The sequence below is a fragment of the Lutra lutra genome, chromosome 13, assembly GCF_902655055.1.
Source record: "Lutra lutra chromosome 13, mLutLut1.2, whole genome shotgun sequence".
NCBI classification, from domain to species: domain Eukaryota; kingdom Metazoa; phylum Chordata; class Mammalia; order Carnivora; family Mustelidae; genus Lutra; species Lutra lutra.
The window spans coordinates 9,877,470-9,903,712 of record NC_062290.1 but is presented as its reverse complement, the minus strand read 5'-3'; the positions used below and the strand labels follow the sequence as shown (position 1 = coordinate 9,903,712).

The window sequence follows — 26,243 nt, the reverse complement described above, 5'->3', positions numbered from 1 at the left end:
ACATCGAAGAGAAATCAGCTCAGGTGGTAATGGTGACACGTTAGCCCTGGGAGAGAGTGATGATTATTTTATCAGATTGGGTCTTTTCGAGATTTTAGGAACACCTATTTGTGTCGCTAATTTCGTGAAGCAGAACAAAAAACCCCGATATCACGTCACAGAAGCGTGTCAGGACCTGCACGTCTAAACGGTGGTTTCACGTTTCCCAGCTGCGGGCTGGAGCCCCGTGGCTCTATCTTCCACCGTGACGGCCTCCTCCTTCTGTCCGTCTGGGAAACTCCTCGGGACCCGCGGGGAGCCTCCCGCCGACCCTCAGTGGCGGAGAACGTCGCTGGGCTGAGCAAGTGCTTCATTTTTTGCAAAGAGTCGGACGACGACACCCTCGGCAAAGGCTAAGACCCAAGGCCGTGAGCCGCGCCGACCGGGGTCCTGTGGAGTCCCCAGGAGAGTGTGATGGGCGCGCACGGAGGTAGTTCCTGTGTGTCACCCGAGTCCCTCTGCACGCCCTTCAATGCGTCATCTCGAGGAAGGCAGCGGGAAATACACTTGCTCCAGAAGCAGTATCCGCTCACGTCCCGAAACCTCCCTTGCTGTCTGGAAGGAACGTGAGCGCGGCGTCCTGGCCGTGAGCAGACCCCTCCCGCGGGCGGCCTCCTTGAAAGGGTCCCCTTACTTTGGGGCATAAATTCTTACTTGTTAGAGTAGCACAGCCCACAGCCCCGGGGCCTGGATGGCTTCCCTCTGGACTTGGCTCTTCCTGGCCCTCTGAGCCAGGCAGGTTCTCACCTCCCCGTACCTCAGTTTCCTTTTTGTAAAATGGGGAGAGAGAATTTTTAGTACTTCTCAGGGTCATCGTGAGGTTTGAAGAAGGCGACAGCCATTTGGCACTTGTAACAAGCGCCTTGAACGTGACACAGTTTTGCAAATTCTGAGCTGCACAGTTTTTGCATCTTTTTTTTTTTAAGATTTTATTTATCCATTTGACAGAAATCACAAGTAGGCAGAGAGGCAGGCAGAGAGAGAGGCGGAAGCAGGCTCCCTGCTGAGCAGAGAGCCCGATGCGGGGCTCGATCCCAGGACCCCAGGATCATGACCTGAGCCGAAGGCAGAGGCTTAACCCACTGAGCCACCCAGGCACCCCAAAGAATTGCTTTTTCTTTTTTTTCTTTTTTTTTTTTTTAAGATTTTATTTATTTATTTGACAGAGAGAGATCACAAGCAGGCAGAGAGGCAGGCAGAGAGAGAGGAGGAAGCAGGCTCCCTGCCGAGCAGAGAACCCGATGCGGGGCTCGATCCCAGGACCCTGGGATCATGACCTGAGCCGAAGGCAGCGGCTTAACCCACTGAGCCACCCAGGCGCCCCAAGAATTGCTTTTTCTTAATGAGCAGAACTAAAACACCCTGTACCACTTGAGATTTACTGTTTGCTGTCTTCTCCGGGGACGAAGAGAAGCCATTTATTGATCTGTAGCAGAAAATGGGTCGTGGCCAAACCTTTTCTGGCTTATATAATGCGCTGATGGGTCTGCATATCGTGGTGAAGACGAAGGCCTCACAGTCCGACGCCCCCTGTCAGGCACGAACAACAACTGGGGGAAATCAATACTCAATACTGTACAGATGCCTCTAGGCTCCACGCCCAGTGACAGCCACGTCGTGCTACTTCTACCAGTGGTGGGCTTGTAGTTCCTAATTTGGGGACTTCTCCCCATTTTGATTTTACTGTTCAGTTTGAGGGAGGGTGGGAGGGACCAGTTTGGATCTGATGTAGACATCGTCTGCAAGGGGAAAGGAGGTTCACGGACAGGAGACGACCTTGGACCAAAGTTGAGGAAGCTTTTGGGCTTCAGAATCTTCTCGGAAGATTCTGGGCGTATCTCCATCAAATACCTTGACACATACCTCACGCGCCCATAATACGCGCAGCCTGTTTCTTCTTGCTTTCTGTTCGCCCTCAAGAGTTTAAGTGGTGGTATTTACAGGCCGTTACGAAGCAAGAGCACAAGCACATGGTCTAGAAAGGGACCAGGGATTGGGGTTTTGCTTAGGTTTTATTTTTGTTGACTTTTAGAAGTATAATTAGTTGAAGAATTCCAGAAGCTGGGCTTTCCTCCTCTGTGCCCTTATCTTCCTGCTCCCTCTCTTCCTCCTTCTGCCCTCCCACTCTCTATATATAAAATATAAATTATATAAAATTATATATTGTTATTATATATAAATTATATATATATATATAATTTTTTTGAACAAAGCTGCATTTGCCAGACATGTGTTATCATTTCTATTCTCAAAGGTAACACTCACTCAATCCCTAAAGCCTGCCATCTGAGAGAGCCAGCTGTGCCCACACAGAGGTTACTGTTTTCCAAGCTCAATGCCGTGGACCTGAACCAGGGCCTGTCTGCAGCAGCAGGTCAGGCGATTGCCACACAGGCAGACAGATGAGAGCCATCCCATCCTCCTGGTGTGCTGCCAGACCAAAAATGGGGACCAGCAGGGAGCCCGGAGGCCTCACATGGGAGGCTGAGAAGCACGTCTCTGTGGGTAGGCTGAGTGGTGGTCACCAGAGCTGGAGAAGCCAAGCTAGGGAACCATGTACTCCGCTCTGAACCATAGCGCAGGCCCAATCAGGCAGCGAGGGGACACGCTCACGTGTTTGATCACAGAGATCAGCCATTCCCTCTGCCCTCCTTTACTTCTCTTTCTCTTCTTACAACCTCCGTGACTATGGCCTGATCCGTTCCTTCTGCATAGGTTTGGAAAATTCTGTTTTCTTCCTCCAGTGCATTTTAAAGCAAATAAAACCAGACACAGGAAGTCTCTTTTTTTTTTTCTTTTTTTAAAAGAAAACAGTTATTATTACCAAAGTAATAAAGGAGCTAAACTCATCCCAAATGGCATCACACAGGGGCAACCGTAAGGAACATTTTGGTGTACTTCTGACGTTTTTAAATAGATGTGTAAATATATACATCCGTATTTTTAACAAAATTAGGTTTATGAAAGAATGCAATATTTATCAATGTCCTTTGAGTATTTTACTACAATATTAAAAGCTCTTAAAGGTGTGTGTGCTTTCTCTTTCTGCTATTAAAAATGAGAAAGGCATGCCTTTTTCCTTTCTTTTTTTTCCGTAAGAAATCACTTACTACTTGTTTGTGTGTATGGGTACCACAAATGCGTGTGGCAGACACACAAACATGTGATATATTTTGTTTAAAATATAAACTTTCTAGAATTTTATTTCCTAATCTGATCACTGATTGGATTGGATTGTCTTTAAAGTTCTTCTTTAGCTCCAGGATGGAAAGTTTTATGTGTTAACTTCACTGAGCTAAGGGATACCCACATAGCTGGTGAAACATTATTTCTGGGTGTATCTGTGAGGATGTTTCCAGAAAAGATGAGCATTTGAATTGATGTGCTAAGTAAAGAAGATTGCCATCACCAAGGCAGGTAGACATTACCCAATTCATTGAGAGCCCGGACAGAACAAAAAGGTGAGGAAGGGTGAATTTGCTGTCTCGAGTTGAGACCTTCATCTCCCGCTGCTGCTTCTTGACCTTTTGGACTCAAACTGGAACTATGACATAGGGTCCTCTGGGTCTCAGACCTTCACGTCTTAACTAGAACTACACCACTAGCATTCCTGGACCTCCAGGTGGTAGATAGGGGACTTCTGAGCCTCTGTAATTACATGAGACAATCTCTTTAAATAAATTTTTTTGTATATGCCTAAGGAAAAAAAAAGAAAAAGCTCTTAAATGATTCCAGTGGCTACATGAAAGCCCAGTATATACAGGGGTGTTGTTACGTTGGTGTTCTCCTGTTGTTGGGAGGTCCTTGTGGGTTCCTGAACGCATGCTTGAATTCTCAACTTGGAATTCATTAGATCAGTTTCTTCAGATTTCCTGGGTCTAGAGTTATGATCTGGGCATAGTGGAAATGGAATACTTCCATCTGTACCATTGTTTGCTTTCTTTGCCAGCATTTTTCAAAAGGCATTTCGAAAAAGCAAGGTTGGAGTAGTGTTCCTTTCCCGTTTTTGTTTCTTTTTTGTTTTCAATTTTGTGATTGTAATATGTCTTATGGTAGTAATCTCAGTTAACTTTCTTTTTTTTTTTTAATTTTTTATGTTTAATTTTTTTAGAGAGGGAGCAGGGGAGGGGCAGAGGGAGAGAGTGTTTTAAGCAGGCTCCACACCCAGCATGGAGCCCCACATGGGGCTCCATTCCACGTCCCTGAGATCATGACCTGAGCTGAGAAGTCGAGAGTCGGATGCTTAATCAACCGAGCAGGTGCCCCTCCGTTAACTTTGAAATAGAGGATTCACATCAAGTAGCAAATAGGGTACCCAGCGTGAAGCCTGATGTTTCCAAACTGTGTGTCAAGCTATGTCATGGTTATCTGACAGGACAGTGGGAGCTGTGGGAGACTTTTTAAGAGAGGAGCTGACCAGATCACATTTATGTCTTACAAGACCAAGTAGGTGAAAGACTTGGAGATACCTCAGAAGGGTTCCCACGAATGAATCCTTTTAAAAATGTGAACACTCGTATAACAGCAACAGCAGCTACTGTGAGGGCAACTGAGTGAATGAAAGTGTTGAGCCAGCCTTTAGAAAAGAGGATAAGAACCAAACATGGTTTGGGGCGGGCTGTGGAGCCATACCCATTGTGAGCCCATTGGCAATTGAAGGCCACCTTTCTAAAAAAAAAAGTCACTTTTCTAGAAAACCAGTTTTATCTCCTGGAAGAGTACTCTGTCTGGAGACCCGCCCTCGCTGCCCGTCCCCAGGTGCCTCTGCACGGGTGTGACCCTCTCCGCCCCGGAAAGCAGTGCCGGACAGCCGTCCCCCCCACCCAGGGGCTGCCTCTCTGCTGTCAGATCTGCACCGTCCATTAGCAGCCATCTTGGCAAACATGCATCTAAGATTTAGTGTCGTACATATTTTTAAATGACCCATTTTGATGGGACTCTGTTTCTTGTTTCAGGGTAAACGCATTGGGGAACTTGGTACATAAGATTTGCATGACTCCTCACTCCTTTCCGGACCTGTCCCTGGATCCCAGCCAGCATGGCTCACACCACAAAGGTTAACAGCTGTGCCTCAGGTAACGGTGCTCTGGAGAGTGTGTGTGTGGAGGTGTATGCCTTGGCTCAAGCTGATTTCTGACTTCTTTTTTAATAATGGGTAGATAGTAGCAAGTTGCCTAGATAACTAGGCTTTCAAAGAATTTTCTATCCAATGAGGTTGGGTTTTTTTGCTTTTTTTTTTTAATCTCTTGGAGAGTCTTCTATTATCTTTAGAGTCTTTCTGTACAGAAGTCAGTTAGGTAAATTATTCCCCACGTCAGTTGTATTGAAGTGCTGAAAGATAAATGTAAAATCCTGAATGCTGATCCAAGGGTAATGTGTACTCTCCTCGAACTTCTTGATGAAGGATTGAGCAACGAGAGAAGAAGTGAGTCTGGTGATTCGAGCTGGTTCCTGGGATCCAGTCCCCAGCAGGTCCCGTTTTCATGTTGCTATGCAAAGAGAAAGGGGCCAGAGAAGGTCATGCTGTTCCTTCCCAGGGAGGAACACACAACAAGCCATCTCGTGAAGACGTGCGTTCTCAGTTCTGCATCCACATAGAGACTTATATAGATGGCGTGTCGGTCCAATATTGCTTATGTAAGATTTGGGAGAAATTTATAGAACAAATGCAGAGAAGCCTCCCAAGAGACGGTGTAAGACAGGAGACGCCACCTGCCCCAAACGGTGTGCCAGGTGTTCATTCCACTCTCGAATGATCTGCCAGGGAGCAGAAGGTGCGAGAGCAGGGGCTGTGTGGGGAGCGTTTGTGTGCTGTTTGAACCCAGTCCCGCTGTGTTGCCCTGAGCTCTGCCTAATGGAAGGAATGTGGAGTTGGAATCAGGAACCTTGAGTTGAGTCCCATCTCCAGCCCTAACCACGAAATATAGGGCAGGACTATTTGTCCATGTGTAAACCGTCAATAAATACCTCTTCCTGCATGGTTAGGACCCATGTGAGGACCAGAAATGGACTTAGAAGCGCCCTGTAAGCTGGAGAGCCCTGGTAAGGGCAGGAGCAGGACGAGCCCTCTGGAGTGGGCTTACCCGGCCCACATGTGACTTTCTGTCCCTGGGACAAGCGTGCCCTCTGGCAAGAAAGCTGTAACTTGCCCCAGACCAAACCCGTCCAAACTCGGTGGTTGATTCTGGGACAACTAATCTCTCTCTTTTCTTTCTTTTGCTTGCCCTTACTGCTACCACTAAGACGATATGAATGACAAAAGCTAACATGGCATGAGCACTTACAGTGTACCATGGTGGCCCAGGAGTTTTGCCTGCATCATCATGCTTAATCCTCCCCGGAATCCCGTTATCACCACTGCCCCCGCATCCATCCTCTGTGAGCGCAGAGAGACTCAGGCACTCACCTAAGTCAGAGAAGTCAGGCTTATTCCTTGTTTCTCTGGTAAAATAGTTGATAAGGGAGGAAACTGAAGCCTTGTGAAATTTCCCGAGTGTTGTGGATGAGTTTCAGTTCCCCGTGATGCTCTGCTCTCCCATCCCACTCCTGTCCTCACCTGTTCACATGTTCAGAGTGGGGAGGGGTCCCTCCAGAGCTTGACCCTCTGGCAGCTCTGGCATATTCTTATCTCCATGGGTTTAGGTACCTGCCTCATTTCCCCTCCATTCCTTTTCAGCTTGACTTGTCCTAGAGTGTCCCTTGTCCCTTTGTTCCTAAAGTCTGATGACCCAGCTATTACCTTTCCCCCTGCCTAACAGGTCTGGGCACTGAGTTTGGAAGCAAAGGAAGCTCTCATTAGTGACTTCTGGGGTGTCCGGGGATGAATGGTTACTGCAGACAGGTGTCAGGACCAGGCAAGGGACAGTAGTGTTTACTCTAGTCGCCAGGACCTCTATAAGCAATCTGATTAGAGGCTCAGCCCCACACAATTACTTTAGTTACAACGCGCACGCGCGTGCGCGCGCGCGCGCGCACACACACACACACACATACGTATATATGATGCTCATTTTTTTTTTTAAAGATTTTATTTATTTATTTGACAGAGAGAGATCACAAGTAGGCAGAGAGGCAGGCAGAGAGAGAGGAAGGGAAGCAGGCTTCCTGCTGAGCAGCGAGCCCGATGCGGGACTCGATCCCAGGACTCTGGGATCATGACCTGAACCGAAGGCAGCGGCTTAACCCACTGAGCCACCCAGGCGCCCTATATGATGCTCATTTTAGAAAATTTTTAAAATATAAAAGTTTAATATTTTCTGAAAAATAAAGCAGGAATTCCTGCTAATACCACAACCTGGAAATACATGTTCTTGTTATTTTCCATGTTGTCTTTCAATTGTGTATACTTCACACAGTCCAGATGTGCTTATAAAAATTATGATTTTTCTTTTCCTGCTCTGTATTACAAAAGAAATACCTGCTACTGTTTACAAAAAAAAGCCATACTCAATGCAGAAGTATATGCTTGTTATAAATATGCTATTTCAAAATCTAATTAATATAAGAACATTTATAGGTTGCAGATTAAGATGGGATAAAAAGGGATTTATGCAGCCAATGAGGGCTAGATACTGATCCTTCCTGTGAGAAAAATAAATAATTTGGGTAGTTCAGTAAAATTTTAAATGTGGAGTAAATTGTATATATTTTTTCATTTTCCAAAAATAAAGTAAAATATTAAATATGTTTTTTTTTAACCCTACTTCCCCTATGTGTGTTGTGCCCAAAAGGAGTCTCCCCAGCCCTTTCCCTAAAAAAAAAAAAAATCAGTGCTTTGGGCTCCCATAGAACATGAGGAAAATTCCCATATGAAGGTGGAGTCAGGGTACTGGCACCAGAAACATTGCTCATGGTCTTAGGAACAAAGCAGGAATTAAAGAAGTCAGCTGAGAAAAGTACCAGTTGGCCAGGCCCTTGGCTGCCAACACGTCTGATGACTGACATCCCACATTCATGCTCCCGTTGAGAGTTGAAATTGAGTAAGGGACCATTCAGAGTCCTTTTATCCTCTGACTTCCCCACTGAGTCCTTCAGTTAGCTGGAATAAAAGGTACTGATTTTCAAGTAAGAGCAGTTCAGGGCGCCTGCATGGCTCAGTCATTGGGCGTCTGCCTTCCGCTCAGGTTGTGATCCTGGGGTCCTGGGATCGGGTCCCACATCGGGCTCCCTGCTTCTCCCTCTCTCTCTGCCCCTCTGCCTGCTTATGCTCTCCCCCCACCTCTATTAAATAAATAAATAAAATCCCCCCCCCAAAAAAAGGAAAAAAAAGAACAGTTAATGCTGTAATTTGTAAAATGTGTTGCCCTAGGTTTCAGACCAACATAAAGATGATGCAACAGGCACCTGTGTGCATAGCATCTCGCCGAAGAAATACACTTTACGGCTACGTGGCAGGGATCCGGGGCCTCCAGTGTCCCAGGCACTGTTCTGGGCACTCAGATTCAGCAGGGAAAACACAGGCCCAAACCCCTACCTCCAAGGACCTTCCATTCTGGTAGAGGCTGAGGGTTCCTGTGGGCAGAGCTTCCAGATAAAATAGAGGACTGATTTATGCTTAAAAAAAAAAAAAAATTATTCACTGTGTTTTCAAAATTTAAATTTCACTGGGTGTCCTCGCTTCTAATTTGCTACACATGGCACCTTACCTGGGCTTCCCTCCCAGCGTTGTCCCCCTGCTCACCATCCACCCCGTCAGAATCAATCATGTCTTTGTGTCTGTCACCTCCTTTTTTTTTTTTTTAAAGGTTTTATTTATTTATTTGACAGAGATCACAAGTAGGCAGAGAGGCAGGCAGAGCAGAGAGAGGGGGAAGCAGGCTCCCCGCTGAGCAGAGAGCCTGATTCAGGGTTCGATCCCAGGACCCTGAGATCATGACCTGAGCTGAAGGCAGAGGCTTAACCCCCTGAGCCACCCAGGCGTTTGTGTCTGTCACCTCTTGTCCGCAACATCTCCATCCTACGTCCGTGGGCCGGTCCAGTTTTGCCCTCACTCGTTGTGAACACTTGACGGTGGTCTTACAAAGAGCACCTGATTGTTGTCGTTAATGTGCTGAGCTACACGCGTGAGAAACTGCTCGTGACTGTTCCCTGCTCGTGTGCACACTCGGGAAGGTCATGCTGGTGGCGGGGGTGCGGGTCATCGGCAAGGAAAACGGCTGTATCCTTGCGCTTCGGGAGTGGGGACGGTCTGCTTTTTCTCAGGTCTCTGAATCACGTTGGAACTTGGATGCCCTGTTTATCTCTGTAAACACTAATTCATGTTGTGAAACTTTAATTAGAGCTTCGACTCTCTTTAGAAGCTAAATAACAAGTGGCTTATTTGTCCGATGAAGATAATGTACCTGCCCAGCCTTCTTCACAGGACTGTTGCGAGAGACAAATAAAGCAGGAGCCCTAGAAACACTCCAAGATATGATACACTGGTCAGGTGTCAGGGGAAATCACTGCCCTCCTTGTTCTGCGAGGTCCCTCCTTGGGTCCTGGTCTGAAAAGGGCCTGTTCACGCGCCACCGTGCCAGGCCCTGTCAGACGCGTGACTTTGAGGCAAGAATTGTATTACCGTCCTGTGTCACAGTTAAATGAAAGAAATAGATGAGTGTTAGGGAGTTCCGTTTGTGCCTCCCATCACTAGTCTTATTTTTGCTAATATTTGCCTTTGGTAGTTGATTGTGGTTTTCCCCCCCTTTACCATTTCTCTTTCAAAGCACGTGTGCGCGTCTGTGCGCGCGCGCACACACACACACGTATTTTTTTCCAGATAATTATATCATAAGTTAATTAGGGTACTTATCAAGCTGCATTAAAAACTTGGTTGTCGGGACGCCTGGGTGGCTCAGTGGGTTAAGCGGCTGCCTTCGGCTCAGGTCATGCTCCCAGCGTCCTGGGATCGGGTCCCACATTGGGCTCCTTGCTTGGCAGGGAGCCTGCTTCTCCCTCTGCTTCTGCCTGCCACTCTGTCTGCCTGTGCTCGCTCGCTCTCTCTCCCTCGCTCTCTCTGACAAATAGGTAAAAAATCTAAAACAAACAAACTTGGTTGTCATTTTAAATTCCTCTGATTAATTTTAGTAAGGCTCGTTGTGACTCTGGTCAGTCTTTTGGATCCAGGTTTTGTCTCCATGCTGATCTTAAATGAGGTACAAAGGCCACTGATAAGACCAGGTCAGCTGGAGCCACAGACTCCCGGCCCAGCAGGTAGAACTCTGCCGCCCAGCACAGCCCACTCAGTTGTGTAAATATTTTTCCCGGGCAGCGGCGTTTCTCAAACAGAACCCTGAGCCCACTGCTGTGAACCCGACAGCGGGAATTGCATGCTGTTTGTCAAGCACCAGACTAGTTTGCCCCGACTGGTCTGGTTGGAACCGCCCCGGGGTTTCTGAGACCATTTGCAGGGAAGGTCTCAGCCTGGCAGTGGTGGTGTGTGTCTCTGCTGGGGAGTCTTAGAGCTGTGGTCTCCACCAGCCTTCCTCCAGAGGCAGAAGGTGAGCGGATGAGACGCTGGGGCTGCTTGAATGCGTGGGTACCGGCCGTGACCCTCCAGGGTGTCCTGGAAGCCTCTGCCGAAGGATGAAATGTGTGTTCCTGTCTGTGCTCTGCCCTCCCCTGTAAGCGGTGTGTTTGGTGGTGTATGAGAAGAGCTAAGGGTGCGACCTAGCTGCCTGACATCAAAACAGAGGTAAAGGGCTGGTGGGGGTCTTTATGATTCCACCTGTCCCTACTCTCAGTCAGATGAGAAAAACCCAAGCTGCCCAGCCCACCCAGTTACCTAATGGCTAAGCCGGACGTTGAACGCAGAGGACCATTTCCCCTTGTTCAGCGCACTCTGTCGACATTAAAAATCAGGAGTGCGATCTGTGAATTCCTAATGAAGTAGATCAAGGGGAAAGTGTGTATTTCAGGAAACTCCATGAAACCAAAAAGGAGAGCAGTTGTGAGTAGAATGTCCTTCGTGATAGAGGCGAGGTTCTTCTTACTGTGAATTACCTCATAGAGCCGATTAACAAACGTCTCAGTATTGAGTACATCAGTTTCATCCTGTTACTTGGCGTTCTTCGTAATTGGATTTCGATTAGATTGTGCCTTTCAGCCTTAAATGAAACTGTTTTTCATTGATGAAAGGCTCATTTCCCACTGAGGTTTACACATGAAATAATATATTTTCTCATAGTGATGGTGTTTCAGAAGATAGTTATTTTTTTAAGCATCAGTTTCATTTGAGTTTCGCAGTGCAGAGATCACCTACGCATAGGAGATCCTGGATTTCAGGGACTTGCCTGTCTGGTTAGATCAGAACCCCAGAACTCCACCAGCCCTCAGGGATGTTCTGCAGAGTCCCTCCCTCTGCGGGGCTTGCTTCGTTTCCACACTCTCGAGGCTTCGGCTTTAGCCAGGAGACCCCTGGGGAAGCTCTGCTGCTCCAGACTGTGAGTGAGTCCCAGTGGGTTAAGCATCATACAGATTTCAGACAGGAGATTCAACTCTGCAGTTCAGCCAGGGAAAGATGCCTTATCTAGCAGCGAGTCCCAGCCTACTAGGGTGTAGGAAGGGTAGAAACCAGACTCTTGCCCGTCCCAGGAGTTGGGCAAAGATACACCCTGCATTTGGAGAGATGCTGTGTGGGTGCCAACAGGAAAGAAAAAACACAAAATAAAAACTCAGCAGGGAGATGTGCTTCGATGTTAACGCTTTGAGCTGTTGAAGCTGCCAAGTGAGGCCCTTCCTGCAAGATGTGAATGTCCCGCGCCCTGCTTACCTAAGGCAGACTTCCCGTCATGAGTATTGGCGTTTTTTTCTGATTATGCACTTCCCCTCTTTCTCAAAGGACTTGGGGTGGGCCAGCTGAGCCCATCTGAAGTATAGCTCGTTCACTTCCTTTCCAGGGTTTGCCTTCTTCCTGTGCCCCAGATAATTCCCGTTCATCTCCTTTTGTGCAGTTTCTGAGAAAAGTTTGTGCGGGCTTGGGACATGAATGACGACAGCTCAGTTTCTGCTTTGGGGTCCTTCTCTCTGAGAGGCTGTTTGATTTGATCTGGTACAGAAAATATCAGCGTCATTCTCCAATTCACAGAGGTTGTAAATTCTTGCTCTTTTCTGGCAACATATCTAACTAAAAATTGCATGGAGAAGACTTCTCTAATAAAAACCTCGTAGAAAACTCAGCCAGGAAATCAGGTTTACTAGGATTCATTCAAACACTTGTAGAGATTCTAAGTTTAAAAAAAAAAAATGATGATTCTGTTCTTCCTCTCTTGGCTTCTCTGCTGGATATTTTTGGAATGAGCTGGAACTGATTCACTCATTTCCATATGCTTTAGGAAAAGTATGCTCATGTTTTAGAAGCTAAGCCTGGTTCTGCTTTGGGCCGCAATTCTTTGTGAATCCTGAGGATGAGACGTGTTTTAAGTATGCAGCCCATTTGTATCTCATCGTGATCTCAGCTGGTAGTTCTATATGGACAAGTGATCTCACAACTTAAAAATACATATGTGACTATTTTGAGTATTTTTTTTTAAATTGTGGCCAGATTTCCAATCTTAGCAGCACTTGGACCATGATTAAATACTATCCTATAGTATTCAGGAGGCCTTTCTAACCAACAGATAGAAAAGCAGAACTGTGAACCTGAAGGAACACCTGGCCGATGGACCGATTGTTGTTGGATTGATGGGATGCGTTCTCGTCCCCAAAGTTCAGTCTGTGGACTCTCTCTTGGTCTCGTGTGTGACCAGATTTGAGTGGCCCATGACTTTGCTCCCACCTGGGCCGGTGGTTTCGCCTAGTGAGCCTTTATTTAAAGGAGGTGGTGCTTGGGATGCTGGTTTATGGAAGCAGTGTGCTCAGTCACAGGTGCTGAATTGATCTTAGGTCCTTTCTCGTGATCTTACTTAAGGGAGAAAGTTTTCTGTCTGTGGGATCTTTCGTACTCTGGGCATGATCTCTGTTCTGCAGAACCAAGAAGACAGCCACATGCTTTCCCGAATCTCGTCTCACAACATTTGGATTAGTCAATAAATCCCATCAGCTTTGCAAATAACTTTGTGAAAACATTGATTCAGCCCTCACTGTCAGATTTTCCCATTCCTGCCCACTATTCTCAGTGCCCTTTTCTCTTGCAACAGTTGTCCACCAGACAAAGGCTTTTTAAATGTTTATGTACAAGCAGCACAACAGGCCCCTTTCGGAGCCTCCTGGAAGAAAAGGAATAGGTATCTCCCCAGACTCCAACTACAAATGAGAGATGTGAGATTTCTAAAGATTCCTAAGCCCAGACCCATGGTGTCTTCACCCTGTAGTCCGTGCATCTCCTCTTCCTTTCTTTTAACGAAAACCCACAAATGTTCCTTCTTCCTCGGCTGCCAGTGTCCTCCCCACCTAAGTGTGTACACTCACCACGTGTGGCTGAGTTATTTCCTTTCCCTCAGCATTCCCAACGGACAGACGAGGCTGCATTATCAAATCAGGGACACACCAGGGAAATGTGGTTTTGGTTTTTTGTTGTTTTTGTGTGTGTGGGTTTTTTGTTTTTTGTTTTGTTTGTTTGTTTTTTGAGGTGGCCCATTTAGCGTGTTCCCCTCCAGCTTCAGCTGGGAGGACAAAAACTCATCCGTCTTCCTGAGAGCTGCCCGAGCAGGTAGTAGAACCTGCCGGCTTTCTGCGCCCTGTGCCCCAGCCAGGACTCCACCCCTGAGCAAGGGGTGAGTCAGCCCAATGACACACCGGCTGTTACAGCCGCCCGGGGCGGAGACCTGGCAGTCCATAGGCCGGTAGGGGCGGAGGGAAAGGTTGGCATGTCAAACCATTCCAACAATGTAGCTTACAGGAAAAAAAATTGCAAAACACTGAAGCCCTGTGCCACTGAGTTTTTCCATTAGGGCCACGCTTTACACAGCTTCCACATCTGCCCCGGGCTCAGCTGCCTGGCAGTGTGAGAGGGAAACGGTCACATTGTAAGCTTCTGGGCGGTGAGGAATCCCACCAGCTCCTGGGCATGGCCCTGGACACTCTCAAGCGTCACCCGGGCGCCCGGGAACGTGGATTCTCTGGGCGGGGGCCGTTTGTACCTTATTGAGGTTCTAGAAACTAGCATCTGGAACTTACACAACCCCAGGACACTGCTTTTAAATGAAGAACCAACACACAGAAAATCTTCCAGAAAGGTAAAAGGGGGGCCAAAAGCTGGGCGCTTTACCTCTGGGGTTCTTATTATTTGGTTTTCTGTCCTCTGGCCAGTTTGATGGCGAAAAGGCAGACTTTGCAAATAGTGGTGCATTTAAATCAGGGGGTCTTTTTGGAATGACCAGAAGGAAGGATGCGAGACAGAGAAACCACTTCAGTGCATGAGACCATTCATTCGGGAGCTCACTTGTAAATGACTGCACAGAAACGTCCTGGCAGAGGGCACCTGTTTCCCTTCTTTGTGACACGGACCAGCCCCGAGGTCCTGTGAAGGTGGGTCTTCCTTTGACTTACTGTCACTTCTTTGTGACTTTGTTTTGTTCAAGACGGCTGGCAAGATGAAGGAGTGCTGAACTTTCCATACTTTTGTTATTTTTTCCGTCTCTCCAAACATGTTTGGCTTTCACTGACTTTCGTCTCTGTTTGCTCCTAAATCTGGGCTTTTGCTTTTGGCCTCATTTGGACAGAAATCATGATTTGTTTCTGTGTCTTCAGCCCTGAGGCCTGCAGAAATCTTGGTGGGCCTTCCCAGCACTCCAGGGCTCCAGGCGGCAAGAGACCAGCTCTGGGCAGAGGGTTCTGGGACAGAACCCCAGGGGGCTTCTGCACCGTCCCCACCCCCATTCCCCAGCCCAGCTGCCCTGTTCCCTTCCTAGGGCCTTGCTCAAAGCCCTGTTCTCTTGATCTGGATGGCTTTCCCATACCTCCCAAGGCCTTCTCATCCTTCAAGAGCTGCTTTCTCCCTGACCTGTTCCAACCAGTGTTCTTGGGGACTCTGAGGGGAATGTCACCCCACCTCTTCTTAGTTCCTGGAGAGCTGTGTATTTTTATGTAGAGTCAGGGGAGTGGCCTTGCCGGTCTGTAAGCACTGAGGTCTCAGGGGGTGAGAGTCACATCATCTGCACCTCGGTGTACCCAGTGTGTCTTGCTTAGTACTCTGCCTGGGGTCCGCAGGCTGCGCGTTCCATGAGCACATGTTTGCAGCCTGCCCGCTTTGTACCCCGCACAGTGCTGGGCAGCGAATTTAGAGCGGAACGTGGACACAGTGCCTGCTGGAGAATCTCTGTGATTGAACTGAGCCCTGCCTCTGACCAGGCTGACAGTGTCTTTCCCTTGGCCGGTGCCCCCCAGCCTGTGCACCTGGATATTTTTCCCGGACGAACCAGGTGGCTTTCAGTGCAGGGCACACACTTGCTGACAGCCTTCCTCCTCTCACCTCACCACTCAGTGCAAGCGGTCGTATCTGCTTTCTGTCCATCACGTGCTCTGACATAGGCTTAAAATGATCCTGTCTGTTCAGTGCCTTGCGTTCCAGGGAGAGGGGACCAGTTTTAACATGGTTGTCCAGGGAGGATTCTTGTCAAAGGGCATTTGGGAAATTTCTTTCCAGCTCCCACCACCACGTTCCTGTTAATGACCCAGCCAGAGAGAGGAGGCAGACCTAGCCAGAGAGAGGAGGTGGATCTCTCATCAGTTCCTTTTGCCCCAGGCTTGTTACCTGGTCTGGTTGGGCGGGCTGGTTGGAACTGTGGCCTGTGAGGTTGGGAGGACGGCTGGCCGGCCTGCCTTCTTTCCCACAGTTCTCTTGGGAAGGTCTCTACAGATGTCTGCCCCCTCTTAGATGGGAGGAAATAGATGGTTATTTAATTAAGTAAGTAATTATTGGATAAATGATTGTTAATAACTTATAATTATTATAACCTATAAATTGTAAATATGTATTAAATAGACGCTTATTGTTTGCAGTGTTCATAGTCTTTGTGGCTATCTAATTTAAAGTTTTAATCCCCTTATTTCATGCCTCAATTTTGTCACCAGCTTTTTAATGCTGATTTCAAGACTCAGGTGAAAACACATTATGAGACCGTCTCTTTGTCCAGATCTGATGAAAGTAATAATCACGGGCACCCCAAACTGTAAAGAAAGCCTGCCATGTAAAATTCACTGTGACTCCGTTGTTAAGACTTAAATGTGTTTGAGGAAAGGCCTTCCCTTGAGTCCGGTATAACGCAGACAGAGGCTTTCTTCCTGGCATTTTTCAACAGGCCCATCACCTGTAGTGTCCTGGTCCTCATTTCACTCTCCTGGCCGGTCTCACACCTTTGCTGGGCACACCCTCTCCATGTTGGCTGTGGCCTCTCCTTGGAAAATCTCCCCTTACATTAAGTCTTAGGGCAGATCCTTCTGATCCAGGCGTGTGAAGAAGGAGTCCTCTTCCAAACCCAACGCTGTACACACCTACAGGACGAGGAAGAGCGAGAAGCTTTTGCTGGGCCTGTCCTGTAATCCCCTCCATGGCCCATCAGCCCTGGGGGCTGTGCTGGAGCTGGGTGGAGAAGGAGACAGTGGGGATGTGGGAGGGAGCCCCGCCCACACTGCTCCCCCTCCCTGGGGTTACCTCAGACGCCAGCTTCTGTGTCACACCCATCACTGTCCGAGAGCCCGGGAGGGGTGAAAGGCACAGTAAGGGCTGTGCACTCCTTAGGGGCTGCTGGGGGAAGGCTGACGTACCACAGACATGATCCAGCCCTTCCAGGAGATTGATGACGGAGCATCCTGCTTCCGACCTGTGTCTTTTCCTTCTTCTTCTTCTTTTTAAAGATTTTATTTTTTATTTTGCCAGAGAGAGAGATCACAAGTAGGCAGAGAGGCCGAGGCAGAAGAGAGAGGAAGGGAAGCAAGCTCGCCGCTGAGCAGAGAGCCCGACATGGGGCTCGATCCCAGGACCTGAGATCATGACCCGAGCCAAAGGCAGAGGCTTAACCCACTGAGCCACCAGGCGCCCCCCAAACTGTGGTCTTTTCAAGATAAATATTGCAGGGACGCCTGGGTGGCTCAGTTGGTTAAGCAGCTGCCTTCGGCTCAGGTCATGATCCCAGCGTCCTGGGATCGAGTCCCACATCGGGCTCCTTGCTTGGCGGGGAGCCTGCTTCTCCCTCTGCCTCTGCCTGCCATTCTGTCTGCCCGTGCTCGCTCGCTCTCCTCTCTCTCTGACAAATAAATAAAATCTTTAAAAAAAAAAAAAAAGATAAATATTTGCAGGTAGGGTTTTGGCACATTAAGTTTACCTTCAGAAGGCATGGTGGTAAGGATCCTAGGCTGTTGGGTTTGGGTATTTATTTATTTATTTAGATTCTATTTATTTGAGAGAGACCAAGAGAGAGGAGGAGCCTGAGCAGGGGGGAGGGGCAGGGGAGAAGCCAACTCCTCGCTGAGCAGGAAGACCCTGGGATCACGACCCAAGTCAAGAGCAGATGCTTGAGACACCCAGGTGCTCTGGTCTTTATTATTATTATTTTTTAAGATTTTATTCATTTTATTTGTCAGAGAGAGAGAGCACAAATGGGAGCAGCAGGCAGAAGGAAAAGCAGGCTCCCCGCCGAGCAGGGAGCCTGATGTGGAACTCGATCCCAGGACCCTGGGACCATGACCTGAGCCAAAGGCAGACGCCCAACTGACTGAGCCACCCAGGCGCCACAGTTTTATAGTTTCTTCCAACAAAGGAACAAAGGGAAGAAGGGGCATGTGGCTGGCTCAGTCAGTGGAGCATGTGAGTCTTGATCCCAGGGTTATGAGTTTGAGCCCCACATTGGGCGTAGAGATTACTTAAAAATAAAACGCTTTAAAAATAATAAAATGGGAATGACGAAATTGGGTCACCTGGAAAGTGGGAAAGGAACAGGGATGGGAACATGAGTGAAACTGGATCCCACGTGGACAGCACAAAGTCCTTGCTCTGTGCCACAGTGAGGCCTGAGAGTGTGCTCCGTTTGACCAGTCCAAGGCTTTGTTTTAATTTGAGTTAATTGCCAAGATGTTTTAAGCTAGGTAATTTCATAGAAAAACACGAATTTCCTCAGTTTCCTTGGGAAAGTCAGAAGAGGTGGCATCTTATAGGCCACGTGAGCTAACTGGAGGGAACAGGTGCTCTCTGGTCTTCCCAGCTGCCCTGAACACCTCTTTTCAGATACTGGCCTGGACACTAAGGGTACTTGGGTTTATGATCTGGACCCTGAGGGTCCGTGTATGCTTCACGGGCTGCCCCCGGGAGGGCTCTCAGCTCCTGTAAGCCGAAAGGAAGACCCCACTCGGAGTTGCACATTTGGCTTGGTTTGAAGTGGAGGTTCTCCCTCCTGGCTTCAGTTCAGCCCCATCTGGGGAACTTCTGAATATGGCGATGCCCCGGCTCCTCCCGCCCAGGAGATTCTGACTCACTGGGGTGGGGTGGGGGGCAGCTCAGCCCTTTTACAAACAGCCCCAGGCCATTTAGTTGGCAGCGGGGTTGAAAACTTGGGGGGCGGGGGCCTGTCTGGGAGGTCCCAGCTTTGGCCTTTACACCTCAGATTGCTAAAAGTGATGGTCATACGGTGACCCCTCAGGTCCAGAGGCCTGCCTCCACTATAAAACCAGGACACGGACTCAGAATCTTTGACATTTTTGTACATCTGTTAAAAGGAAAGAGTAACCTGCAGAGTTTGCTTCCTCTGGAAGGAGTTACATTGACGAGCCCGGGGCACCTGCAGTGAGGTGGGGGCTGGGGGAGGGGTGCAGCACTCGTTGAGATGAGTCTGGCCTGGGTGTGAGATGTGTGCACACGTAGGGGCGAAAAGAAGCTCTCCTGAGAGCCTGGATGGAAGAGGCCACTGGAAGGATGAGGGACAACTTCAGGCAGAACTGAAGCTTAGCTGGTCTGGGCAAACTTGGAGGATTTTGTCTGGGAAGATCGGGAAAAGAAAAAGGTCGGGAACGAACAATCCAAGCAAAAGTGTGTTCCTTTGCCTCCCGACCCTTCAGAGATACCAGCTCCCTCCCCCTCCTCCTACCTTGGTGGGGGTTGCTGAAGGTGCAGGAAAGATGGACTGCCCACATGGCCTTTCACTAGGAGGTGGCATTCACACAGCGGATGACATAAACTTTATCTGTAAAATGCCAGTAATCTGGGGTGCCTGGGTGACTCAGCGGGTTAAGCCTCTGCCTTTGGCTCAGGTCATGATCTCAGGGTCCTGGGATCCAGTCCCTCATTGGGCTCCTTGCTCAGTGGGGAGCCTGCTTCTCCCTCTCCCTCTACCTGCTGCTCTGCCTGCTTGTGCTCTGTCAAATAAATAAATAAATTTTAAAAATCAGAAAATAAATCCCAGTGATCCGAGTTCACTCCCAGGCCAGTTATGGAGTTGAAATGAGTTCACTTCTTTTTTTTTCTTTTTTTTTTAAGATTTTATATATTTATTTGACAGAGAGAGAGAGAGAGGGAACACAAGCAGGGGGAGTAGGAGTGGGAGAAGCAGGCTCCCCGCTGAGCAGGGAGCCCAATGCGGGACTCGATCCCAGGATCATGACCTGAGCCGAAGGCAGACACTTAACAACTGAGCCACCCAGGTGCCCCTGAAATGAGTTCACTTCTGCATGTGGGATAGATGGGAGCCTCAGAGCCTCGCTGCAGTGGTAGGTCACTGGGGTTGGAGGGGGTTAGTAACTGCTGGCCGGGAGAAGAGGACATTATTGGGGGAGGAAGGTAAGCTCAGGCTGTGTCAAGAAACCTGCATCTCACAATGTCGAAAACATAACTCGCTGTTACACTGAATGTCAGTTTTCTCTCCAGACTTGCAGATAGACCCACCCCCGTCCCCCCCCAGGGAAAAGGTCTTTTTTTTTTTTTAAGATTTTATTTATATATTTGACAGAGACAGAGATCACAAGTAGGCAGAGAGGCAGGCAGAGAGAGAGGGGGGAAGCAGGCTCCCTGCTGAGCAGAGAGCCCGATGCGGGGCTGGATCCCAGGACCCCGAGATCATGACCTGAACTGAAGGCAGAGACTTTACCACTGAGCCACCCAGGCACCCCAGGGAAAAGGTCTTGGTGCAGTATTCCGGTTCAGTTAGCATCAGAACTGTGGGCTCAGAAAGGCTTGATGGCAGCCTGGAGCCCTGCAGCCACCACCCGGGGGCGAAGACTGTTAGTGCCCTTGACCAGCCTGGTGACCAGAAGGCTTCTGTCCACGGCCTGTTCCCCTTCTCACTGCGAGTCACCCTTCCCGGCTCCTTTGCACCTGTCAGAGGCAAAGCCTTGAGTACATCCCTCTCCTCCCGTGTCTCCCTTGGATGCTTCTTTTGCACATACATTAAGAGAAAGTAGGGGCGCCTGGGTGGCTCAGTGGGTTAAGCCTCTGCCTTCGGCTCAGGTCATGATCTCAGGGTCCTGGGATCGAGCCCCGCATCGGGCTCTCTGCTCAGCGGGGAGCCTGCTTCCTCCTCTCTCTCTGTCTGCCTCTCTACCTACTTGTGATCTCCCTCTCTCTGTTAAATAAATAAACAAAATCTTAAAAAAAAAAAAAAAAATTAAGAGAAAGTAAAGGCAGGCAGGTGTGTCTGTCTCCGGACAGCGGGAGCCTGTGTGGCTGGCACTCTCCAGGCAGAAAGAGCGCCGGTCTTTAATTATTCTTCCTTTCCGACCTTTGTCCTCCTTCATCAAAGCCTGGGTATTTTTTAGTATACTGTGACTTTTTCTGCTAGACCTCACCCTAATGGAAGCACACGTACAAAATTATTACCTTCAGCTGTTTTAGGAATAAGCTATATTCTTTTGGTGTTTTTTTTCTTTTCTTTTGTTTTTTTTTTCTTTCTTTGTTTTGTTTTCTTTTTCTTTTTTTTTTTAATAGGCTAAGCTGTGCTCTTACCTGAACACGATGTTGGTGAAATAGAAATTCAGCAGTATTCTCTTTTGCAGGATTAAGAAACCCTACATTCAGATGCTTTCCTCCATTGAGTTCTTTTTTTTTTTTTTTTTTTTTTAAGGATTTTATTTATTTCTTTGACAGAGAGAGAGAGGCACTGTGAGAGAGGGAACCCAAGGAGGGGAAGAGGGAGAAACAGGGTTCCTGCAGAGGAGGGAGCCCAACTTGGGGCTGGATCCCAGAATCCTGGGATCCTGACCTGAGCTGAAGGCAGATGCTTAACAACTGAGCCACTCAGCCACCCCCTCCACTGAGTTCTTAAGAACAAGCCTTTGGATAATGATACCTAGTTTGGAATAAAATCATGTGACTGAGCAGTACCAGAATTTTCTTACAAGTACAGAGAAAAAACTTGCTCTGTTAAAAAAGCAAATGATAAAACAAGCCTTAGGGAATTTTTAGGATGATGGGCATTTCCTAAAACTGGTTTGTGGGGATGGATGCCACAATTGTATACAGTTACTAAAACTCATCAAACTAGTCACTCTTTTTTTTAAAGGTTTTATTTATTTATTTGACAGAGATCACAAGCAGGCAGAGAGGCAGGCAGAGAGAGAGGGGAAAGCAGGCTCTCCGCTGAGCAAAGAGCCCGATGCGGGGCTGGATCCCAGGACCCTGAGATCATGACCTGAGCAGAAGGCAGAGGCCCAACTCACTGAGCCATCCAGGTGTCCCAAACTAGTCACTTTTAAAATGGGTACATTTTATGGCATGCAAGTATCTTAATAAAGCTTTTTTTTTAAAGTCCCTTGTCCCCCAAAAGGGAAAAAAAGACACCTAACCAAATCTCTTACCTAAGGTAGGTATTGGTGGGTAAAATAACTTGAAATGATTTGGACCCTGTATTTCAGAGTATCTAGCACTTTGAAGCTTTGTTCTTAGTTTATTATTTTTCTCTGAATCAGTTTACTTATTTGGTGTAAAACAAGCCCAAATGGGCCCCACATCGTCTTAAAATGTTTAGTCCTTGTAGCTTCACACACAAAGTTTTGTGTCCCAAAGATAATCACCCAGCCCCCAGATCTGGGCCAGGAGGCTGGAACCGGAAGGTAAAAGGAGTGAGGTGTGTGTGCACGGCCACCAAGACGAACCAGTCAAACAATGCAAATTCAGTGGATTCTTATAAAATTTTGCCTTTCTCCTTGCAGCTCTACCCTGTTTTGGATTTTGCAAAGCAGGTGATTTCGAGTCATCCCTAATCTTTGTTAATCTCTGTTTTATTGTTTAGAACGGGTTCTGCTTGTTTGCCCTGTAGACAGAGCTCAGTAAATCTCGTTCTTCTAGAGTCACTTTTAGCCAGTGTTCTTACGCTCTTAGGCCAAGGGAAGAATATGTCTTAAAGTACCGTTTCTTAACTTTTTTCTTTCTTTCTGTTTTAGGTAATATATTTAAACCACTAGAGGAACATATCATTCTTATGTTTTGTTTTTTTTTTTAAGATTATTTATTTATTTATTTGACAGACAGAGATCACAAGTAGGCAGAGAGGCAGGCGGAGAGAGAGGAAGGGAAGCAGGCTTCCTGCTGAGCAGAGAGCCGGATGTGGGGCTCGATCCCAGGACCATGACCCGAGCTGAAGGCAGAGGCTTTAACCCACTGAGCCACCCAGGCGCCCCTTGTTCTTACATTTTTAAAACAGAAATCAGAGGTTGCTGAAAGATGTTATCATCCTAAAACAGAATGCCCTTGTTGGGAAACTTAAGTCTGTGTCTTTGAGAGTCACATGATCGAATTTGGGTAAAAATGCGTGAGAGAATATGAAAGAAAAGAAAACAAAAGCTTGGGTCTGTGCTGTACACCCCGGAGTGTTTTTGGCCTTCAGATCACATGTTGCATTAAGGAAGAGTAAAGCAAGCAGAGGAACCCCTCACCTCCAGCCCCTCCTGGGCTCAGCTGTACGACTGAGTCTTTCCTTTCAGCAGACGGCTGCTGAGTTACAGCTCGGATTATAACGCGGAGCTTTTCTCCGCTCCGGAGGCTTTGGGGAAGGGAAGAAGTTAGGGGAGAAAAACAGAAAGCATTTGTTGCTTTTCTCTGTTCTTCCTCGAATGAGCAGGTTTGCAACTGGATTTCGAGGTCAGCATTTCCGGTGTCTAAAGAAAATGAGGAGAGCGTGCTCTAAAAATCGGAAGGGGCATGGGAGTGATCGACCTTCACCTTTCTATTTTTCTGTTAAGATCCTTGCTGGCAGTTTTGCTGGTTGGTAGATTTTGCTGTCTCTCTCGCGCCTAGATTGTTGGAATTAAACCCTGCAGCCAGGAGGGTACTAGTTGGTCAGGAAATTCCAAATGGGTATAAGTGAATTCTCCGCAGCAGCTCCCGGGCTCCCTGCCCTGCTCATGTGTGTTAGTCCTTTAATGACGAGGGAAGTTTGCTGGAGACTTGGCTTCCTGCTTGCTGAAAGTTACAGTTACTTTGTTTTCTGGGGAGGTGAGTAAGAAAGCCCAAAAGAAGAAAAAAAGAGGAGAGCGTGAAGGTTGGGGGGAAGGAGGGTGGGAGAGGGTGGTGACATAGGAAACTCAAGCTCTGTGTGTTATGAAAAATGTTTGCTTTTATTACAAGCTGGAAAGGATACCTCGTACTTGATTTTTGGTTCACTGACCATTTCAGCTTTAACATAAAGATGTCATGTTGTGGGACGTGAACGGTGGTACATATAGGCTAAGGTTTGCGTTTCTGAGTTTATGGTTTATTTAAGTTCCCAGAATTTCCTTTTTTTTGTGGTGAATCCATTTTTGGTCATTTGTTTTCAGCTCTGTTTTTCTAATGGGGAGCTGTTTCAGTGTGCCTTAAAGCTGGCTTCTTGTTCTTGTATAAACACTATAAAACAAACCACAGGCTGTGATTTATACGGTTACTCCAGTTCCTTTCCTCCTCCCCCCAAACAAGTGCTGCTTTATTAGAAAGCCCTTCTGTCCCACTGTCCCAGCTTGTGCTCCTTCTCTGCTTTCCACGGAATTATCCTTACAACTGTCACATTTCCTATTTACCCTTAGAATGGAGTGTTATTTTTTGAAGAAAGTTTGGAAAACAGCCTTCCGTCCCCCGCTAGCTCTCTGCTGTGCATGCACGACCAGTTTGGGCTGGGTTTCAGTCGCATCTCTCCAAACAAGACTGGCAACACGAGCAAGCACTGCCTCGATGCGTCAGGGGAAGGTCCTGACAGCAGCGGCAGGCTGGTGGCCATTTCAAGACAGATTTGGGGCCAAGCGTGTCTGCACCTGACAGCGGGCACAGAGCGCTGGAGGAGAGGGCCTGCCGTGTGGTGGCCTCCCTGACACACAGTGAGTGCCTTCTGTTAAAACACAGCCCGTTCCGTTCCCTTTCCACGTCCTTCCCTCCCAGCGGCTCTCCTGCAGCCTGGCGTCTGGATTCTTCCAGCAGGTCCAGAGTACAACTGATGCTACAGCAAGGGTAAGCTGCTTTGGGGGCGTGGTTAGGCTGTGTTGTTGTGATGCTTCTGGAAAGGTGCTGCGGGACGAAATGGGCAGAGGACAAGGCCATGGGAGCTGTCCGTGCGAGCTTGTCTGGTCTGACACCTGCTGCCATGCCCTGCCTTCTCCCCTCGGTCACACAGTGTGCGGTGTTCCGACATTCCGTGGGAAGTGCAGTCGGAGGGTCATAGTCTGGAAGAAACTTGTGGGAATTCCCGAGGCCTACCTGCCTTCTCATTTTATGCATGCGTACCTGGTCTCTGCACGGCCCATCTCAGGCCCCTGCAGCCCCGTGGCTTGTCTGTGAACTTGGAAGTATCTATAGCTCCTGTTCTTGTTTTATGAAAGTTACACCTTCCCCCATCTAGGGGAGCCAAGCGCGGAGTGAGGTAGTACCGCGCACATGTGCACAGTGTGTTCAAGCACACTTTCCTCTCAGGACTTCTGTGGGGCTGAAAGCACGAGATGCTTCAGGAAAATTAGTGCAGACTCATGTCCCCGTATTAGAAGAGGATGTTTTGATTTGGCCATACTTTGGTTGCTAAAGGTCAGGGATGGGGTTGACTTTGGCTTTGGTTTAGCTACCTCCTTCCTGCGTGGCTGATGCTGGACCCCGGCCTTCCTCTCCCCACCCCCCAAGCAGCATCTCCTCACCGCATTCCCTGGGCCCGGTGAGCCCCCACAGGCCATGCATGTCCTCTGCTCGGCCCCAGCCAGCCTCTCCCCAACCCACGCCCAGAGGCACAGTCCAGCTTGGACCTCAACATTGTAGCAAGCTCATTAGCTCAACACCTCAAGCCCTGGCTTCTCAGAGCCGGGGAGAAGCAACAGGGTGGCAGGGAGGCCTTCTGGGTCATCCGGGACACCTCACCTGACAGTGGAGGGTGATCGGCTCGTGGTAAATGATAAAAGGCTGCAGGCTTGGATCTAAGCAGCCACAACCACGCTGGTGGCACATCTGTTATTTTCCCAATTACTCAGCTGAAATACCATCAACGTGCCAGCAGCCGGGAAGTGGCAGAACCAGGATCCAAACCCGGGCCGTTGGCCCCAGAGTGCTGGCTCCTGTCATTACGTGTCTTCCCCCGCCATTGCCCGACCAAGCTTAGATGCCTCAGTGCGGAGTTTCTCATCTCTGCGTGTAGTGAGCATGGGTGTGCCAAGCACTTGGGATAGGAGAAGAAATTCTACTTGATTCCTGGGCTCTCCACCCCCCCTACCCAAGCCCCCTCTGGTGAGGGAAGACCCACACGTGCTTTGCTGGTCAGGATGTGTAGACAGAGCGTTTCAGAGCAGAGGGAAGAGGGCGACTGGTTCCTCCGGGACAGAGCAGCTGGGGATAAGTGAAGCTTTGACGAAGGGTGGGCTGTTGGGGTTGAGGCAAGACAGTGTAGTTAACCCTGACAGACGAGAAGGGACCAGAATGAGCAAAGGTGGCTGGGCTTGAAAGTTGTTCATAGTTTGGGGTGCAGGGTGGGAACGAAACTGGGCAGGTGCTGGATTTGGGCCAAATTGTTGACTCGTTGCCACAGAGAGGAACGTTAATTTTTTTCTTTCTTAAGATTTTATTTATTTATTGGAGAGAGAGAGGGAGAGAGCAGCAGAGGGACAGAGAGAGGGAGAAGTAGGCTCGATCCCAGGACCCCTAGATCATGACCCGAGCCAAAGGCAGACGCTTATGTGACTAAGCCACCTGGGCGCCCCAGAAAGGAGCCTTTAGACTTTATTTTCTCTCATGGGGCTCCTGGCATATCAATCGGCAACATTAATAATTGAGAAGCCTTTCATGTTTCCAGGGATACCTCAAACAAATGTAACATTCCTCTAAGCGTATGTAATAGAGAAGAGCAGGAGCGTCGGGCCTGGTT

General features: G+C 48.3%; 1 protein-coding gene across 4 annotated transcripts in view; it reads left to right on the top strand.

Annotated features, from left to right (window-relative positions):
• KANK1 (KN motif and ankyrin repeat domains 1) overlaps positions 1 to 26,243 on the top strand; it is a 201,589-nt gene that overhangs the window by 134,064 nt on the left and 41,282 nt on the right. For 3 of the 4 annotated variants that reach the window (XR_007122152.1, XM_047698935.1, XM_047698934.1), the window contains exon 3: positions 4,995 to 5,114. Coding sequence is in view for 2 of the 4 variants with exons in the window: in XM_047698935.1 (XP_047554891.1) it covers positions 5,078 to 5,114 (37 nt within the window). In the remaining 2 variants the exon portion in view is untranslated. Of the gene's footprint in view, positions 1 to 4,994; positions 5,115 to 10,396; positions 10,518 to 26,243 lie in introns of those variants that run through there. The other variant, XM_047698936.1, reaches the window with a different exon arrangement.